Here is a 22,117-nt window from a genome sequence, read left to right on the forward strand (position 1 = left end):
ATGATGATGATGATTAAGATTAAGGTGATAAGGACAACGATCTATTCATTATTCAATCACTTTCAGACTAATGTTGCAAAACTCACCTTTTATTCTTCCACTCAATGCGCCGTCATGAATCACAACGTCCACGTCACAATTGATTTAATTTGAAAACGAATAAACGATGGTATAACGCTTATAATCAAACTGTGTCGTGGTTCACTGCATAACAAGAAACCATGAACAAACAGTGGACTAGAATGTAATTTAGCAATTAAAGTGGGTAGTCGAATAATTGTCACATGGTTATTCAAACTCCCAAGGCACTTATTTTCTAATTCGGAATTTCACATTAAGGATGAAAATTTGAGAGAAGAAGGATCAAGAAGACACGCCGCTCACTCACCTAATTGCGCCATTTTTTGAGCGATGGCGTATTATGGTAATTCGCTGGACATTATTTAGAGGGGCGGTGAGCATGGCTTGACAGTAATTCGCCATAGCTAGTAGTAAGTTTTTAAAAATGGTGTGTGAATTTGTCCTATATTTTGTTTTTCTTGAAGAAAATGTATTGGTTGCATCTTCTCGTGGAATCTGCTTGTTATCCCATGAATCAGAAAATACATTAATGTAATTGCTGACACAGCACTCGTATGAAAGGAGCAGCCATTTTTTAAAAAACGCTACAATAATATATTTCAAATCTATCATTCGTCCCCTCATCTCTCTCTTTCTCTCTCTTACTAATTTTCCTCTTTCTCTTTCTCCACCTCCTTTCTCCTTTTTGCTCCTCTCCTACTCTATCATCCCCCCCTCTCTCTCTCTCTCTCTCTCTCTGTCTTTCTTATATCTCATGGTGTTTCTCTTAACTCCTTTCAAGAACCAACCAAATTAACCCAAATGGGTGGCATTCTAAAAATATTGGCGTATCTTTCTGTAAAAGCACCTTGGTCTAATACCATTCACGTTATAATGGCATGAATGGTATCGTTAATGTAAAAATGTATGTCTTTCTCACGATTAAGTTTGATAATTCTACTTAGTCCGTTACAGGTTAGCGTGGCATGGCCCTGAAATGTCACTCCGTGTCCGCATAATCAGTTACCTGCTGAACTCCTTTCGTCTCTATAAAAACTAACCGTGCTTTGTTTGGGGGCAAAATAGAGAAATAAAGCATGTCATTTTTTAATATCGCCATGGTGGAGACACACATCTAATATGCCACTCCGCAAACAAGTCATCTACATTCAACACAATACCGTGGCAGTAGCAATCACAAGTTCGTGTTATTAGTGCGTAGGAGGCAGCCCTTTTTCTCAATTTGCTAATTTTCTTCATTTTCTTCTTCCTTTGTCTTCGCTTGCTCACGGCAACGCGACAAGCCTTACAAAAAAGAAGACTTTACTAGGACTGCCTTCCCTTGAGCATACCAACATTATCACGAAGTCAATACGAAGCTTTTAGAGTCTCGACTTTGTAAATGCTATATTCACATCTTAGGTAACATTTGTGAAGTAGTAACATGAAACAAAGTTCTTTTTTAAAGGCGCTTAATTTATGGTAAATCGTTTTCCAGTCTATATTTTTACCCATTTCTGTCAACGCCTGTAGACATACAATTATTCAGCAACTGGCAATCAACGCTGGAATATGTTTGCAGTCGATACATACGGCTGTTCTTGCACCTGATGGTTTAAACATAGAGTGATGGACTAGATGATGATGATGATGCCCTCATAAACCATGATACTTTGCAAACATGGTGATGTGAGTCGATCAAACACGGATCAAAAGATAATCTTCTACTTTATTTCAGTCAATCTAAATAAAAGCGAATAGAATATGATAGAATGAAGCAGACGGAACTCTGTTGAAATCGTTTGATCAACGTGCATAAAATGCGATTTTGTGATCAATTTAGAGAAAAGATTTCAGTCGACCGGAGAGTGGCTTTATGACCTTTTGCAAGAAACATTGTTGAATCTCTCTGGAGTCACTTCTTGAGCTCTTCAACGGAGAATCGTGTCTTATAAATCGACTGTTAACGTTGTTTAAAACCAGAATGTTGTTATATCTAATTAAATCCGTGATTAGGTTTTATGATTCCCCTGATATCAAGGAATTCCTCAGTGATTCTCTCCATATCTAATTGAGCGAATCAAATCCTAACTATGAAATTCGGATTTTTTTTTTTCTTTCTTTCTAGATTTAATACTTTAATGTCTAAACAAAAAACAAAAGACCGAGACATAATTTGATTAAAAATTATTTTAACAATTGTTGCTTTGATATGAATTAAAAAGAAACTGTTTTTGCAAGGTATATTACATCATGAACCATAGCGGCTATTCTCAAATTATGGTTCAGCAGGACTTAGGTACGAACATGCACATGTTAAAACAAAGGTTGCATTTGAAAGCCTGTTTGTCCTAGTACTATTTGTTCGATAAGTTCGTCAACATGCCTAGTTAGAAGAAGATAGTTAGTTTTTATGGTTAGTGTTGTGTTGTTTTAGTGTAGTTAGTAGCTAAATGAGGCATCGGCTATTATTCTATGGGAAAGTATAGGATGCTGACGAGCACGTGCTGGCATCTTGTTGACAATATTGACCTCTTTCCCCCAACATCAGGTCACATCAGGACAATACCTTGAGTACTTTATGCCATGTTGATTCAAGAAGAACGAAAAAACAACATTTCTAATTCAAACTCGGATTTCTCTCGTTTTCACCTTTAAGCTAGGGAATGAGACAGAATAGTTCATTCGATTCACACAATTCTAGTATTTGAACAGCAACGCAATGTGTGCATCTTTAATTAAATGAGCGAAAAAGACCTACGTCTCCAACATCAGCACTGGAATTTACCTTTAACATATAAGACAGAGCTGCTATACTACTTAGGAATTGGGTATATTTACGTTTCTCCCTAAATAATCACTGGAAGACTTTATTTCATAGGTATCTTTATACAAAATCGTTTCATAATAATGAGTATAACTACTTAATCACTAAACTGCACATTATAATTGCTTTGTTTATCCACTGAGTTGTTTTTATTGCCATTGTTGTTAAATTATAGAAAGGAAACGTACTCAAACCGAGTACACCCACTATACAAGCATTGCAAGCTTGCAGTATGAGAATTAGATCAATCAGGCGACAATGTTGTTTCAATTATTCATATTCTGACAATAATTAAAACATCCGATGTTATGACATTAATGCATGTGTCGCTACAAAGGCTGACATTTTCCTAATCCATCCCCTCATGCTCTTAGCGTCTTCAGTCTGACGTAACATAGGCCGCGCCGGCGTTGGCAAACACTCTGTAAAAAACAGCTCCATTGCTCATTTCCCTTTGCATAAAAATCGAAATTCTGCCCGGAGCTTTGAGTTACAGGAAGCGATCAAATAAATGTATGATATTGTAGATCTACTATTGATAAGCAGCGACAGGTGATAGATTCTATTAATCGTGTTAGTATTGCAGTTATGAAATAACACCACCACGGGATAATTATATGCGACTGAAACATCTTGGGGAACATGAGGAAATGGAAAAATTGATACGTCTGGGAGAACTGCCTTTTTTTTTTTTTTTAACCTCAGTCTTCAAAATGGAAAATTCTTTACCGAAGGGCATATTTTCTTGTCAATATACATGTAATTAGAAGCAGCCGCTTCTTCTCATCCATGTGTCTTCCTTTTTTACCCGTAGTATTCGTGTGGTTCGTAGTCATAAAGGAGTATTTTTTATTATGAACTAATTACTCTAATTCTGCAATAAAATAACGAAATGACTAAATTTGTATAAATGGAAATGAGAAATTTATTATGTGTTGACATTTGGTTGATCTTGACGAGATAAGGCGGTTGACAGTTGGCCTAAATATAACATCCACTTTAACCTGGAAAAAAGTCAGTACGCTTTCATAATTTCTTGTGATCCAATTTATATTTAAAAAACACTGATGTTAATTTACGACAGGTTGTGATAAAAACGCCGATTACAATCTTACAAGGTTTTAACGTAGTAAAGGGCGGAAACTACAAATTCAGCGTCTTAAGAGTCCATTTAAATTGATTTTTCTTTCTAGTGAGTGACCTATGTCTGCTTTGTTGGTAATCACAAAGATCTTTTAAAGTGTTTCATATTCCCTCATGTATTGAATCAGGATAATAAAATGAATAAATTAAAGAAGCTCAGAGGGCAAAATTAACGAGTCATATGGAAGAAATAGTCAAGTGCAAGACGATATGGTGAAATATTTCTTTACTACATTATTTTAAAAAGAGAACCCTCTGTAATTACCGCTAAATGAAGAAGAAATATCCCTTTGATTTAGCCTTCTTATCACTTGAAACATACTCTTCTTGTAAGAGAAATGGAGAAAACGTTTTTAGTCTATATCAGACATAATGATAACGACTGAAATCTGCATTCTGGGATTTTGCTAAACTAAACCCTTCGAATGCAGTTCCAAATCACATTGAAAGCACCACTTTTATTTCTTTATTTTCCCATAGACGCCTGTTACAAATTTCTAATGATTGAAAATTAGTGATGCTCTAAGAAAAGGGTCACAATAGGTCATCAATTTGCTGACAAAAACACCATATGGATAAAATAATACATCCACGAAATATGTACACAAAGAGATCGAGATCAATAAAACGTTTGACTCAAACACGAGTTGGGTTCGACGACCGAATTAGAAGGAAAAAAAGAATCTTGCCTGAACGAAGCAAGGGCGGCAATCGAAAGATTACACCGAAAAGAGAAAAAGGAGAGAGGGAGGGGGGATAGAGATAGAGAGAGAGAGAGAGAGAGAGAGAGAGAGAGAGAGAGAGAGAAAGAGAGAAGAGAGAGAAATGGAGATTAAAACGTTTAATAGAAATGATTCGATTAGGCCCATTAGAATAAAAGGTGAAGATCCACCCGTGGCGGGGTCTGTGCGGCAACGCCGTGTAACGCCGGTCGAGTGGCGCGAGGACAGGTGCTTTGGTTCGCGGAAGAGATTCAATTAATGTCATTGTCGGGACTCTATAAAGCCACACGGTATAAAGACAAAAAGAATGCAGCAAAAAAGGGTGAATTGATGTTTTACCCCCGTGGGTGTTCAATACAAAATAGGAAGAAAAGAGATAGAGAAACCGTGATTTATGATAATGGCTGAGAGATATCTGGAACTATTTATTCAGGTTAGATAAATGATGTAGGGACATCAGTGTGTGAATGACACCTGCTCTACAAAGGCATCATCAAGCGGACTCTTTGTCGACGACTAACATCACATCTTTCCCCCCTCCCACGCGGTCGCCATGGGAACGCAACTGGTATAATGTCAAAGCTTTGTACGATGCTAGGATAGTTTGGATAAATAGTGCTACTTTTTGAAGGGATTGGAGGAGAATAGGCAATCAATAAATGTCGGATATCAGTTATTCGTAAACATTGAGAGAATCAATAATTGCAATAATTGATGCGCCGTCTGCCGATAATAGACAAGATTATCTGCGTTTTGTATGGAGGTCTGAACAGATGATTACCTGCATTAGGGACGGATTTACCTCCGTTTGAAATGAAAATTGCATGGCCGCGCGACTTACAAGTTTTGTGTATCAAATGAAACTGTCTGCTTTCAAAATGCATCATATCAATCAGATATAGTCACTATGAACATGACTGACAATGAGAGCGGACAAAATATACAGTTCCTCAGGTAGACAAAAGAACATCCCTTCACTGCTATTATGTAAAAATGTGTAGAACAGGTGTCACATGCATATTCACCTTTTTATATAATAGCTGTGAAGGGATGTTCCTTTGTCTACCTGAGGAACTGTATATTTTGTCCGCTCTCATTGTCAGTCATGTTCATAGTGAGTGGTTGTAGCTCTTGTCACCCTTTAGATTTTACAAACAACTCTTAATACAAGTTATCAATTATAAAAGTTTGAAAGTAAGATTGTCCAATAGAGTTTGGTCTATATCTGTTTATATTATTCTTGTTTGTCTCCTCCTTCTGTCTCTTCCCTCGACCCATCTCTTACATCTCTCTAACATCTCTCTCTCTCTCTCTCTCTCTCTCTCTCTCTCTATTTCTCTCTCTCGCTCTCTCTTTATATCTACTTTATTTACTTTATCTAATATATATATACATTATGTACATACAGAAGTACGTATGTTTGTATGCATATATAATATTTCCTCTTTTGTATTATATCACTCGTAGTGTGTATATCTTTCCATTTATCACAGCCACAATCCTATTCTTTCCTTACCTTGTTTATTTATATTTCTTTTATCTTTCTTAGCTCTTTATCTTATTTAGACATTCATCTCGTTTTATAATCAGTTAGTTTTAAATGAAATGGGCAGCTGAGCAACAAATGGCCTTTAAGTTGCCATCAAGTAATCTACTTAAATAATCACCAGCGTCGCGTCTGGCTCGATAAAAATCAAAAATCTTGTATTCGCGTTCACCTTCATGCGTCTCTTAATGGGTTATGTCCTCCAAGAATCACCAGAACACTGTTCCTTCCACAACCTCCATTTTGACCACCATCCTATAATGACCGGCTAATGGTGCCTAGTCCCGTTGGAAGCTCGTTACTTCGCCCAAGGGAGCTATAATTGATTTGATTAATTCATAAATGCGTTACCAATTGTTATCATTTATGATAGTTATCTCCCAATTTGGAAACGGATAGGCCAATTGATAGCCATGTAATGAGAATAGATGATCTAAATGAGGATATAATGAAGTATGAACGTGTACATCTTTTTTTCATGCCTATTGCACAATGTCAACTATGTATTTAAGAAAACACGCTGTTATGCTGACATGGTTAACATACTCAGTCAAAAAAGAAGCATTTAATCCAGGACTTTGATATTAAATTTAAAACCTCAAAGAATGGCCAGAGTCGTTATATGAGGTGTGGCCCAATGGAGTAAGGGTATCGGATATGACGTAATACTATACAATATGTAATAACTTTTCACAGAATACCAATCAAGTATTTAAGAATAATAAACCCCAATTTTTAAGCTTAAAAGATCGGCCTTTCAGCTTAAGGAGCGATATTGCTTAATGTTAAAACTCAGTGACCTAGAATGATGTAAGTTCGACGGAGCATCGAACTTTTCATTTTCATAGACATATATCTACTGGGGTTGTATTTATTTCGTAATTGAAAAGCTTTATAAAACATCTTCTTCACTCTTAAAAATACTAGGTAAAAATGTGCCATGAGGGTGAAAATGTATCCATCCATATTTGTATTATCCCAATTTGGCTAATATGTTGCCCATTTCTGAAGGAAATATTCTATATTTTCAACCTCATTGAACAATATATTATTACTCAAGTTGCGTAAAGAAAATGCCTAAAGCCATTTTGCTGCTGTTGCTTTTGTTATAATATTTTCTACAAATGATGGATCAAAAACAAAGTAACAAATTGATACAAATCAAACCGACGTGAACACAATGTCCAAAAAAAATTCATAACAAAAGAGCATTGTGTAAATACATATTATCGTGTAAAAAGAGTGCGAAAATTGATCCACATCAAACTTCAATAACAAATCATTATGCGTTTTTAAGTATATTGATTATTGAGCCAAAGTTTAAAAATCACTATACAGTGAAACCTGTCTATAAAGACCACCCAAGGGATACACGAAAAGTGGTCTTTATAGGCAGGTGGTCTTTATGTACAGGTTCCTTTAATACAAATTTCAATGAGAAACCATTTTTTTTCAAAGGGAACAAAAAATGTGGTCTTTATAGACAGGTGGTCTTTCTATAAAGGTGGTCACTAAAGCAGGTTTGACTGCATGTAATTCTAAAAGCTTTGTTGATATTTTCCAGGGTTCGTAGAAAAGACAACCGATGGCAACGTCACGATGTCGGCTCTACTCTTTACGAATCCTCACTTAACGAGCCTCGGGCTCGCCCCCGTTTCCGGTAGTGCCTTCCTCACTGGCTGGGTGTTGGACATCATCCTCGCCATCATGGTCATATGCTCGATGCCCTTCGTCAGACGATCAGGACATTTCCAAGTAAGTCACTCCAATCATTTTATTCCAATGTGAGGACTAGCCAAAGAGAAAAGAAGTTTTCTAAGATGCTTGATCATTGACATATTGTCTGGAGATGGAATATAAGATTCATTGGTTTTATTTTTAAAATCACCATCGAAAACATATTCAGATTATCATTGTTATTATTATTATTATTATTATTATTATTATTACTATTAGCCTTATTATTATTATTTTTTTATTTATTTATTTATTTTTGTATTTTTTTTTAAATTTTTTTTTTTTAATTTTTTTAATTTAATTTTTTATTTATTTATTTATTTATTTATTTTTTTTTTTTTTTGGGGGGGGGGGGTGTGGTTCCCTGATATCTTACCCTCTTTCTTCGAACTTATCTCTGTGTTTGTACATAATTATGTGTATCTTTCTCTCTACGTACGTCTATTATTTCTTTATGTCTATGTCTCTCTATCTCTCTTTATGTCCCTCCATCCCTCCATAACATTTCTCACTGTCATTCTTGGTCCTTCCCGGTCTCTTGCTCTTCTTTTGTTCTCTCTTAAGTCCCTCTCGCCCTCTGTCCAGTTTAAATGTGATAATGTATTGGCATTCTTCTTTCACGTTAATTATTTCAACCCATCTCAATTCGTACGCAATTCATGTATGATTTGATGTTGTCAAACTGGATCACAAGTTTGTATGTTTCAATATTCTATTTTCAGTCCTATACCGTTATACTTGTACTTTCATTCCTTTCTAATGTTGTTGTCTGTTCAGGTGTTTTACTTCACGCATATGTTGTACGTGGTGTTCTGGGGCCTGCTGCTCATACACGGACCCAGGTTCTGGTACTGGTTCGTGGTGCCAGGAATCATCTTCATCGTGGAGAAACTCAGTCAGACCAAATGCGTCAAGCAAGCCCGTTACGGAAAGACATATGTACAGGAAGTTAACCTTCTCCCATCGGGGGTAAGTATGTAGGAAGCTACAGGGGTTAGTGGGTAAAGATGAAATAACTAGATTAGGGGAAGGGGTAAAAAGTGAGAGAGAGAGAGACAGACAGAGAAAGGGGGAGAGAACAAGGAATAATTGGAATAAGGAACATGAAAAGGAGATGATATGATATCTGGCCGTCCAACACCTTTACTCTGGTCAGAGGTCTTGCTAATTTACATTTATTCCATCGGGTGAGACAAGTGCCCCCATCTCTCGCATGATTCAAGTGCCCCTCCCCCCCCCCCACCCCCTCAGTGTGTGTACCCATGCTACACTACCGGGGATATGTTTAGAAGACAATGAGTGCTTCTGAATGAAACCGTGCGCACTAATCCAATTTAAGGATGGGAAAAACGATGCATGAATGTTGGAGCATTCATTCGTATAACGCATTCCACCAGTCAGCATCAAGATTCAGAAAACCACATATTATAATAATATGTAGAAAAGCAAATCTGTGCATGTATTCATCTTGTAAATGATATGCGTTCTTTTTCATCCTGTTGTTTTGTAATCAAAAGACTATTGAACATTTAAGACAATGACAGATGAACTCATATTAATATAGGTTACCGTGGTATCTATTGTACTAATGTATAAACGGTCTATATGAATATATGAATAAGACGGCTTCATTATAATCCAAAAGATTCATGATGGATAAATGAAAAATGGGTATAGTTACTAGGGATTTCATGGATAATTGGCAATGATCCAGTTCATCTTTTTTCCTATTGTATACACAAAATATATTATCAAACATGCAATTTTAGATCTATTTTTTAAAAACTTTTATGGGATAATATTTCAAGTTATATAGAGATATGAAAAAAGTGGAATTGCAACCTCAAACAAGGATTCTGCATAAATTCATATCCACAAATAGAAATGATATTCCTTTAGCATGGAATTGGAAAAAAGCGTTTTGAAAAGCTATCCAAAAATGCAAGAGATGATACAATATTGCACAAAAGTATTAAATCATACAGTATACAGCACGCAGCTATATGTTTACTTCAAAATCGCCATTCAGAATTAATTTGATTACTCCTTTTGGTGATACTCGCAAGGGATTTATTTCAAAGGAAAGGATATATATATGATAAGAGAGTGTTTAGGTTAACCATGCGTGTTGAATGCCGGCTCTTTAATAGTAATGCACTTTTTAGTATATATTTTCTGTGTGTAAGTATAGCCCTTGAAAAAGTATACTTAGAAGAAGTATGACGTACAACATACGATGTACTGCCTTTATAATGGAATAGTTATGTGTTTGTAATATGATGGGCTTTTAAGGTTTACACATAGTTTTCGTGTGAATAAATTGGCATGGAATGATAGACAATTAATTTTAAAAATAAACGCAGGATTTTTCTGACGATGTGGTCTATTAAATATACTCCTTTTTTCTCTCTCACACACACACACCTGAACACACCCGAGTGGGGGAGTGGAGAGAAGGAATGTGAACTTGAAAAGAAAATGATCGACATTCTCCAAAACCCATCCCCCAATCGATTGACTTTTAAAATTTCAATTCATCTTCTGAGTTACACTGGTGCTCCCATCATGATACTAGTACCCCCCCCCCACTCCTCATGCATATACCAATAGATATACCACCGAGTTGTGAGTTCTCTTTGATAGAGCATGTTAATATTTAAATATTTAAATGTTAACCCTTCGGTTGCTATCTTCACCTCTCTCCACGGTCACCCGTTTGCCACGCGTGTAATTTTGCACAAAGCGATAGCCACCAATCGACCGAAAGGTTGCTTTATGCAACACAATAGCTTTGTGAAATTGCCCATTTCCGTTCTTCTTTAGCTCCATGACGACCCTTTTGAACACCGGTATAGATTCACATTGCACTGGAAACAGTCAACAATTATTCAAACCTTTGGTATATCTATTCCATGATGAACTATACAATATTATGAATATTATTCTACTATTTACCACAAATTCATTTCATTTGTTTAGGTAACGCATCTTGCATTGACGAGACCCAACCGATTCCATTACAAAGCGGGAGACTACATCTTCATCAATATTCCTCAGATCGCTCAGTACGAGTGGCATCCGTTCACCATCAGCAGTGCACCAGAACAACAAGGTATACAACCATTTTAACCTTCTTCAAGGGCAAGACAAGAAAGGATAAAAAGGAGAGAGAATTTTGTAGAAATATCTTTTCATTGAATAGTGGTTGTGCCCTTAAAAAGTCGATAACTAGTCTAGACAGATTATATCATTTACGTGTGATTAGCATCATCATTTCATCAGATAGCAAACCAATCGAATTTTAACACCTGCGAACTGTGATAATAATCTGTGCGTTTCAACAAGTGGCACATAGCAATTTACAATAAATCTCAATGTTAGTGTTTCGATAGCAGTAAGCTCCCCAAATTATGTGTTTTATTGGTCTTGCCGGTTATTCAAATATAGTTTACCTTCCCTTTATTTTAAAACTCTTAGATGTCAGTTTTAGTTCATTTTCATGTAATCGTTTATTAAAAAATGCTCATTGAATTAGCTTATTAACCTAAAAGGCTAAACAGCAAACATTTGAAAAACTACTTTCTCATGAGCATCCTTATAATTATTCAAGCGCACCATATCAGCTTTTCTTTAAGATAATTAATTGAGTAAGGAAAAGCTGACAGAAAGTAAAAATACCGAAATATTGGATGAGAAGTTTTCCAAACATAACGTTGCTAGCTGACAAACTGATTTGCAGCCATATTGTGAAAAGGAAAGTTGATCAACGTGTTTGCCTTAACAGGAAATTAAGTCAGTACCAGAGAGAGTCATCACAGTGGTTCTGCATAGCCCATCAACCTATATCCATGGAGATAAGAAGATCTCCATGCTATATCCAATGCCTATTTTCCCCAAACAGAGACTCTAGGATAAAACCTATACCAACTTAATTTACTGCAACACTGCTATAGATGTACATAGTAGGTAGACGGTACACAGTTCTCATCATATTGTTTTGATGCATGTAAACTAAACCTCGTAACTCCCAGTTAATCACCATCCACATGATTTGACAGATTTGATTCATATTCCGTCGGCTGAGTATTTTGATTGCGGTATGATATCCCCATAACCGATAACGAGCAGTGGCCTGTACTCCGAGTGACAATGGTCAATTATTCAAGCTTCATTTTGTTTTGTTTTGTTTTGTTAATTGTTCAAATAAATCTTTATTCAGATACTAAATCACGGATAACATCATACATGAATATGTACATATTTATAATATTAAAAGCCCTTCATGTCAGGTTGAATGAGATGAAATTCTATATCTGTATTAACTTGAAAGCAGAGTGTAAATGCATTTCCCGTAAATCAATAATTATCTTCATCCACTTAGTAGTATTCACATCTATTGTCTTAGTCTTATTTTTCTCAACTTCTAGTCTGTATTTATTCCAAAAAAAAGGGGGGGGGGGAGTATTATAATTTTGATAATTATTCAAGTTTCGTGAACGCATCAATATCATTATCAATAGCTATCATTCGAGACATAGATAAGTACGTTTAAAGCCACACTGTCCTACTTATAGCTACTTGCGCCCTCTCTATATCAAACAATGCACAATCGGTGACCATTGATCCCCCTTGATCCTCTTTGACTTATATTAATTGAGAGCTGATTTGATGAGATAACCACCTGTCCACTGACCTTGCATGGTGGTCTAATCCCTCCTATAATCTAGTACAGATAAGCTTTAAGATATGAATAGAGAGAACGCTTAATAGGCCTCGGTCCCACTTTCATTTGACCATTAAGTCCCTACTAATTTCCCTCAGCTCGCTCCCCGCCCGCCCGGTCGGTCTGCCTATCATTCCATGGTTTACCATACCCAAAGTGCTATAACACTCGAGAGTTGAAGGGAAATCAAATGCCTGACTCGGCTGAGCCCCGAGGCGAAATATAAGAACCCTCCTCGTTAAGTTTCCTCCCATCCATCCATGCCTACTTCCAGTGACTGGGTATATAGAGGAGTAAAGAAGCAAAAACGTTTACTACGATCCATTCGATCTGATCCATGAGACGTATTGCCAGGATGATATCTTGAAAATGTCATGTGCAGAATAAATCATGTGCAGTCAAACCTGTCTATAGCGACCGCCCAAGGAAGACACAGAGAGTAGTCTTTGTAGACAGGTTCGTTTAGTACATGTTTCAATGGGAAACCATTTTCAAGGGAAACAAAAAAATGTGGTCTTTGTAGACAGGTGGTCAATCACTAAAGCAGGTTTGACTGTATTTACATATAACTGGAAGCTTCTCTTTTTACTAACTTCTATTTGGCCCAAAACGTTCGTCCCTTCCCTCCGTAATGTATTATTAACATGCACTTTCCCTATTCTGGCAAAATGGTTAAGTGTGCTGAACAAAAAGGTTCTAAAGGATACCTATCATCCGGACAAGTAGCCCTTATTGTCCAGAAAAGTACCTCCAAACTACCTGACCCTGGGATTTTACCCTAGGACAGTCAGTCTCAGACCTAACCTCTAGTAAAAATATTCTTCCTGACTACTATCCCGGACAACACTTTTCCCTCTCTCAACTACCCCCAGGACAAGGACCACCGGACATTCACCCTCGGCCAAATTATCCATGAGAACAATATGATAGCTGAGACCTTTGGAATGTTATATTTAACCTACATTATTCAATGATTCAATAACACCTTGGCCCCATTTCACAAAACTTGTCGTCAGTGACGATTAACAGGTTTTGTAATAAGGTAGTGAAATCCTTGCTTCTGATTGGTTATAAGCAGACTTATCACTGATTTTTTTTTTTCATTTGCCATTGAAAAAAGTTCATTGGGAAACGGGTCCCTGTTCAGTGAACACGTCCATATCTACTGTAGATCACTGGTGGAGTATTTATATTAAAAAATAAATATTAATTTACAAAATCAGCCTGTCACAATCACTTATATATTTCACAGCGTGTTTCTGATTATTTGAACGCGGAATCGTGGCTAAATAAATGCTGTCCAATTTTAAGTTTCCTTTATGCTAAATCGAAGATGGCGTATTTTTTAGTGGTTTTTGCACCTCAAACGAATATAAGCACCACTTCTAAAAAGTTTAAAACTTTGAACATCAATAGTTCAACCATGCACCCTTGGCAGAGCCTGACTTAGAAGGGTGCAACAAGTTAAAATGTGCAAATGTGCATCTAAAATGTTTAGGATGTACAAGATATGGTTTGATTTTTTTGACCCTCGAGTGCAGCATCGCTAATGATTTGAAGATTTCATTCTTAGTATGTCGGCTCTATTGAAAAGTGGAACAAAGTTTCTACGTTTTTCATTAAAGCACCACTTCAAATCAGCTTTGGAAAAGGATAATATTGTTTTTCAAACATATGTAATATCTCTAAAAATCATATTTGGTAAATTTTCGTTCAAATATATCAAATAGAGAAACTTTTTTTTTTTAAATTATTTGTAAACACCAAATATTGGTATTTCTTCTTTGGCTTTTTATGGACATGATCGAAAGAAAACCCAAGTTTTTTCATTTTTAATACGTTTGATTCTATCAAGTTTGGGAACACTTTTGAAGAAAAAAAATAGCTAACGGCAACACGGAGGTAATAAAGAATGAGAAGTTCTTTTACAAAAATCTTTGGATAAAACCACTTTACACGGAAGCGCATTCAAAGAAGAAGAAAAGGTAGAATAGGGTTAACTTTTATTATAACACTTGCGAAGGGTTTCATGTTGTTTAAAGAGAATTCAAAAAACCGTTTAACTGTTAATGTTCCAGGTGCATGATATTTTGTAATGAATCGGAGCAATAAATTGGCAGAATGTGCGATGAAATGGGTCCAATCGAACCGGATACTTTTTCTTCTAGTGTTCTACTCTAGAGGCTCTGAAGTCAACGTTGAAATCAAGCTGACGGGGCTAGAGGCCTGGCCGAACTGTCTGCCCGAAATCCTTAATTACTCCGCCCTAATAGCGCGTATCAGATGCTAGAAATTGGAGCAACCTGGATGGTAAGGGATCGGAGAGAAAGGATTGGCGAGCCCGCAGCTGTTGAATCTGTAATTCAACAATACGATGACATTGGTCGTGTCGCCATCATTCACTGAATTCATCCATTACACAACCAACCAAACCACACACACACTTTTATATACACACCACCATCATGATGTAAGCTGGAGAAGAGGTAAAAAAAAAAAAAAGAGTGGAAAAGCTGAGAAAGTCAACACGTCATGTCGTGTACTTCTTACGATTTTAACCGGAGGCGATGGATTATCTTTCACATACGCAGCTTTAATCAAACGTGTTTGCATAAATGCTGCTCAATAATTATTCTACTCCAATCGTTCCAGGGTAAGGCTCATTTTTTTTCTTCATCTTCCTAGTCAAGCATTTCGTTCGGGATTACTTTCCAAAGAGAAGGAAACGACGACTTTATTTTTGTCCATTCATTATTGGATGTTTTTTTTAAAGGGTCTGATTGATGGGTATGGCTTGTGATGTTGATCGTATGACCTATTAATCAATCTTACAAATAGCTCCAACAACCTCAAATCACCCTCATTACCGATAACACTCGCGTCATCGACCAGCTCACATCGTGTATTGCATGACACCTGCCATGCCACCTTCATTAACCCTTCGAGTCTCGATGTCAGTTTTCCAAGTACACCTTACCACATAACTGTAAAGTCGTAGCATTCGGGAGCACTGACGATCTTCGTTACAGCCGGGTTTTCAGTGTCGGCCTAAGCAAACATCATGTATATTCCCCGAAGTGTGATCGATATCAGTTTGACATTACGTTGGGGCATTTCTAGACGGATATCAATGTTATCATCATTAATTGCTGGAGAACATTGGCTCCAAGCTGTTTTGATGGAACATGTTGGGTGTAGCTACGTGTTTAATGACGAAATGGCTCGTTAAAAGATAGATTGACGAGATAAAAGTACTAGGTTTTGAATACATAGTGGCAAAACATTATTCGTTGCATATGTTACTCCCCTCTCTTCTCTCTCTCTCTCTCTCTCTCTCTCTCTCTCTTTATTCATCCTCAGAATTATCAGACATAATTGTGATTTTATTTGTTTGTAAATAGTTTTTACATTTACATGGAACTTTGATTTTCAGTCATTGAGACGTACATAAAGACAGAAAGACAGAAAGACAACAATGTTGCACGAAGACCTTGATAAATCGAATTTTAAAAATGCATGAGCACGATTATATTTGCTAGAAATCACTGCATCTAATATAATTAGTTGATCATAACCTTTTCCGAGTAGAATTGGCTAGAAAGAAGACAATAGAGCAGTGAATGGCACATTTAATTGTGAGCTGAAGCACAATCGGTCTTCTATCTTAGTGACCTTTATAATGACAAGGCATCATAATGATATCGGATGTACTCTTTCTTTCTATACGAAACCATGACTATCTAATTACATTATTAGTTTTATTTCATTCTCTGAAAAGTACTGTCCCTCATTATCTGACTGTAAAATTTCCGAAGAAAACATGTCACTGTAACATCTGAACAGAGAAAATGAGTTTCTGTGTTTTTCCAAAAACACAGTGAGTAATTAATTAGTAACTCGGATATAGGAATTGATTTGCTCGCTTAGGAATATGAGCAATTCAACCTCGGAGATGAGATCTTAATGATATTAATGAAAATGATGACATTATTACTGTCGGTGAAGAGTAAAGGAATGTTTTATTATCAAAACAGACAGTCACAGTGACTCCAGGTAAATTATGTAAAGGGTATCTTCTGTTTTTAATTATAATCTGCCATTCTTTCTTTCCAATATTCAAACGAAGGATAGCAGATTATTAATTGGAATGAATATGTCTCAGGGCAGTCATGACAATCATGACCCGTCGGACTAAAATATGAGTGTCTCTATTGCTGTAACATGCCATCTGTCATGTTTATTACATTTTCATTACAATCTCATTGGGTCTTATCTGAAAGTTACTAGAAATAGTTTAATTTAATAATTTAGCAAGAACCTTGTCAAGGTTGGTATTTACGACTTATAAGCGCGATCTACTCTTAATACTGTATTTCAAAACATGTTCCTATTAATGTTTATAATCATGGCTATTGACAACATTTATACAGGGTATTTACATGAATGCTGACATTGGTATGCTACATTTTCATGTAGGCAGGGTAGACATCAGTCCTTCCATCGTATAAACTTTAATAGAAAGAATCGTAACCCTTTTCCTGATTTTATGGATATGTTTTGACAATGCATGTGATCCTTCTATTCCCCGTCCTGTATGAAACAAGTGTGTAAACCTGTACGAGGTTCGTTCTCTTTACGATTCCACACTAAATTATTGCTTAATTTATCGTAAATAGTAAATAGATTTTTAGACTATGGAGATGGGACCAGATACTGGCTTTTGTTTTTAACTATATTTTTTAACATTGTCTGCTGAGTATCAATCACGCTTTCAGTGTAAGTGATTGTCAGAACAGTCGGCACATAATAATCTTTTCCACTATCCAGCGTGATCTCCTTTCCTTTGTGCGAAATGTGAAGTCTCTTTTAACTTTTTAACTATTTATTTTTAACTATTATTCCAGGAACAATATCCATGCACATTCGGTCCGCGGGTAACTGGACAAACCGACTCTACGCATTCTTCGAGGACCGGCAGAAGAGGAACCGCGATGAGACCGAGCTCCTCCTGGGCAGCGCCTCGGACATCCGCGTCGCCATGGAAACGGAGGAGGTGGAGGAGACGAACCATGCCGGCGAGTTCATCCGTCTGAGAGAGATGGAATGTGATGCAGCTGAAGCCGATGTGGTGAAACCCACGCTCAACCACCGGGGAGCTAACGGGAACCTTCCTCATGGTCTGCCGCGGGGCTACTCTGTGGAGAGGGAAGAAAGCGAAGACAATGTAAGGATATCTTTAGTACTTTTGACAAACCTTCCTTGTAATAACATGACAGCCTAATCAAGCACTTAGGGCATGTTGCCTTTAATGTTTCTAAGGTGTAGAATTACACAATATTTAAGATCAAAGTAAACGACTTGGAGATATTATGTATCTGTTTGCAGAAAAGTGATATCTGATTTTGCGAGAATGATGATAGTTTATGCTACATGAATTCTAAGAAAGATCCTTCTCCGATGCAAAATAATCTGAAGTGAAACTGAGCCTATGATTCGAAATGTTGTCGTTTCACTAAAGACGCATATTCCCCTTAAAATCAAAACACCACCCCCCCCCCCTCAACCCACCGCCCGAAGGACCCAAGTGATCAATCAATAACCCAAATACGTGTACTTTGAAAAGCCTTAACCAATTGCCTATTGGAACCTGGGGGCTCATGTTTTAAAGCCTATAGGAACGTGATAATTCAGTAGTTAACGGGTTAATACTTGTATACTCTCTGTTACAGCTTTAATACACTATTTATTGGCCTACGTAACGTAGGAGTCCCGCCACTTATGTTTAGATCATGCATATGAAAATTGCCTCTTCAATTCCCTTTCAAAGAAGTTCCGAGGCGATTCATTGATAGATATAGTCGTCTACAGAGGATGCAATCAGTATTCAATCTTCTGTGTACTCATTACAGCAACATCAGCACAGGACCATTGCGTGTCAGACCACATTTGAGATGAAAGGGGCTAAGTCCTGGAGAAGTTCACTACGTGAGGAAAAGATCCAGGTAAGATTCCCTGATGATTAGAGCCCTTCTCCATTGTAATCAAATTTACAATCTGGTCACAACTGATCACAACGCTACTGTAAAGAGCCTATCAGGAACGTGGATGAACGCGTAGCAGTTAAATCAAAGATGTTGAAAGGATTAGTAAAAGTCGTAGTTGGTAGCACTGCGACTTTTAAGAAAGAGGCCATGACAAAAGAGGGCGTCTTGCATAAAAAGGTGCAATTAAAAGCAACAATGCAAAGTGAAAACCGCCACTTGGCATTCCACCAATCAAAATCAAGTATAAAGGACTTCCATTTCATTCGGATATGCGTGTAACCACCACATTTATGCAATGGATGAGAGGCCCTCATCATGTTAACTCTGGTGCCCGATGGCATTTATTTAAACAAAAGCACGATTAAAAGTTGAGATCGAAATAATAAGTCTAGTTTAATAAAAGAACTGTGTTTCATGAAGTCCAACAACATAGGGGCTAAGTCAGGTTCTTTTTTTTCGTGATGTATATTATTAATTTAAAGATTATCAACCGAGAGCCTCAAGTGTTGAAAACAATAGCCATAAACTCATATTACTAAAACTTATGATTGCGATGACCACAGTGGGTTTGGAAGATCTAGATGACCAGGGGGAACATAATGAAAACTACAAAAGCCTGTTCGGACATTTAAATTTGTAAGACGTGCAAAGGATCACTATACTGTGAAAGATAACGATATTATGTCAATGTTCCATCTATAGGTATTCATCGATGGGCCATACGGCACTGCTACGAGAGGCATCTTCCAAGCAGAACACGCCATACTTGTCGGGGCTGGCATTGGCGTAACACCGTTTGCATCTATCCTTCAGTCCATCATGCATCGTTATCGTGTAGGGAGACAGACGTGCCCGATTTGTCAACATACATGGCTAGGAAACATACCGACAGACATGATGAGACTCAAGAAAGTAAGTTGTGATCTCAAGAGAAAGGCACATCTCCACAATTCATGTTTTTTCCCATATCGTATGCAGAGTTTATTAATATCAGCCTTTCAAAGTCAGAGCCACGCTCTGAACCGGGAGCTTTCACGCTTGAACTTATAGCTATAAAAAAAAACGTAGCGGTTGCATGGCATAAGGTTGAAAAGTTCTTACTTCAACACAAACTGAGTGCTTGTCTACACCGTTGAGATCTGAATTCTGCTCCACATAAAACATTTTTACACTATTTTGATCATATTTTCGTTAACAAAATTAAGTATCAATTGATTGTGTGTCAATATATTCACACTTCATTTACTGGATGAAATTTGTTATGTCTGCGCACACGAGGCGTTATTTTGCTGACGTAAGACTACAGTCATTGGTGATGAAGTGCATGCAAGATGAACAGTTCAACCATCGCCTTGAATACAATTGTCTGCAGGTATGACCTCAATTGAAATGACGGATATTCGTTCTGCAATCAGCATCTAAACTCTTTTCTTTTTATTCTACCATTACTTATATCCAGGTTGATTTCATCTGGATCAATCGAAACCAGAACGCATTCGAGTGGTTCGTCAGCCTCCTTACGCAGCTTGAGATGGAACAAGCCCAGGAACCATTTGATCGGTTCCTGGAACTCCACATGTACATGACGTCAGCAATGGCTAAAAACGACATGAAGGGCATTGGTCTACAGATGGCATTGGATATCATGCATAAGAAAGGACATCGAGACCTTATCACTGGACTTAAGACCAGGACTCAGCCAGGAAGACCAGATTGGAACAAGGTATGCATTTGCGCTCCATAATTTTGTATCAATATATTGCTAACAATCATGACAATATCGATGACATTTATCAATAAACTCCTGCATTGCATAACAAATAGCATGGTAATGATTTCTTAAATTGAGAAAATGAGAAATCATGGGAACTATACATTTTGCCAATGAGTATAAGTATATTTAGATACCAAAATTACGAATCAAAACAAGTTGATTAATGACATTATCTGGGTAGGAATGTCGTCAACGTTGGCGCAGTCAGAATGGTCAGTACAGTAACAATTAAAACCCGGATTGACACACCTGTACATTGTACTGTTAAAATGGCGTGATATTATGAGGCGCCGTTTATCTGTAGCTTTGCAAAAGCATATCAATCAAAGTGGTTTGAATCTAATTGAAAAGGCGGTACATAAATAGCGTGATTAAAGTGATATGAGCAGCATTAGCTACAATCTAAATAGTTTTATTGGTGGTGAATACGGGTTGTTATTTTTTCTACAGACGATAGTAATAAAGAATAATGAATGTCTAGGAAATAAAAGATTGATTGATAGTAGCAATTATTTATGGGCTATTGATATCCGGGTTTATATATTGATTTTGATCTCCAGTCATCTCGCTCTTCCTCCCTCTCTCTCTCTCTATCTCTCTCTATATCTCTCTCTTTGTCGTACTTTCTTTCTCGCTCTATCCCCTTTCATGTTTTCCCTTCGTTATTCTTTTGTTACATATTTTACTTCACTCTTCTTTAGTTTCCTTCTTTTTTCCTCTCTTTTCTACTTCTCGTCCTTTTTTCAATCTTTCTTTTTCTTACCAGTTTCTGGATGCATTGAATATCATTCTCTTTCTTTAATTTCTATATTTCACTTCCTATTTACGTTTCTTTTTTTTACCATGTTTAAGAAAATCTTGTATTTAGTTTGTATTTATCCTTTGTAAATAATTTAATAATTTCTAATTACTATGTTATTTTTGTAAAGTTGTCTTCTTATTTATACGGACTTGCTGAAATATTAGTTTTATTACCTTATTGAAATAAGTAAAAAAAAAAGAGACAAACAAACAAACCTTTAGGTACTCGTATCTCACCTTCAACTATTCTTCTACCAACAGATATTCACTCAAATCGCTCGAGAGAAGAAAGGCAAGGTCCAAGTTTTCTTCTGTGGTTCTCCAACGTTGGCAAAGATCATCAAGAAGAGCTGTGAGAAATTTAACTTTAGTTTCCACAAAGAGAACTTCTAGACCTACATCCGAACTAATGGAACAAAGTAAAGGACCAGAGTGATTGATGATGACAACGATTCACTTTGTGATGAACATTAATCGAAGGACAAAGTGATCTAATTTTTTTCAAAGGAGCATTAATTGACTTGGACGAATGTTTATATATAGAACAGGTCTTCGTTATATCCGACTCTGCTCCTAACGAGTGCATACACGAGATAGGCCATAACAGATGTTAGTGGTGATTTCATTATCAACAATGGGCATGTGAAATGATAAGAAGTGGTTATTGAATAATTTAAGCTTATGGGGGAAATACGAAATGAGGGGGGGCGTGCGTTCATACGGTATGTGCGTGTGTATGT

The 22,117-nt window shown here is 36.8% G+C and overlaps 1 protein-coding gene across 1 annotated transcript in view; it reads left to right on the top strand.

Annotated features, from left to right (window-relative positions):
* LOC115919487 (NADPH oxidase 5-like) overlaps positions 1 to 22,117 on the top strand; it is a 62,640-nt gene extending 40,523 nt beyond the window's left edge. Inside the window, exons 6-13 of the mRNA XM_030973461.1 lie at positions 7,863 to 8,053; positions 8,813 to 9,004; positions 11,015 to 11,147; positions 17,663 to 17,982; positions 18,668 to 18,760; positions 19,505 to 19,714; positions 20,262 to 20,525; positions 21,639 to 22,117. Coding sequence (XP_030829321.1) covers positions 7,863 to 8,053; positions 8,813 to 9,004; positions 11,015 to 11,147; positions 17,663 to 17,982; positions 18,668 to 18,760; positions 19,505 to 19,714; positions 20,262 to 20,525; positions 21,639 to 21,770 — 1,535 coding nt within the window. The 3' untranslated portion in view covers positions 21,771 to 22,117. The remainder of the gene's footprint in view (positions 1 to 7,862; positions 8,054 to 8,812; positions 9,005 to 11,014; positions 11,148 to 17,662; positions 17,983 to 18,667; positions 18,761 to 19,504; positions 19,715 to 20,261; positions 20,526 to 21,638) is intronic.

The sequence above is a fragment of the Strongylocentrotus purpuratus genome, unplaced genomic scaffold, assembly GCF_000002235.5.
Source record: "Strongylocentrotus purpuratus isolate Spur 01 unplaced genomic scaffold, Spur_5.0 spur5_scaffold_6, whole genome shotgun sequence".
NCBI classification, from domain to species: Eukaryota; Metazoa; Echinodermata; class Echinoidea; order Camarodonta; family Strongylocentrotidae; genus Strongylocentrotus; species Strongylocentrotus purpuratus.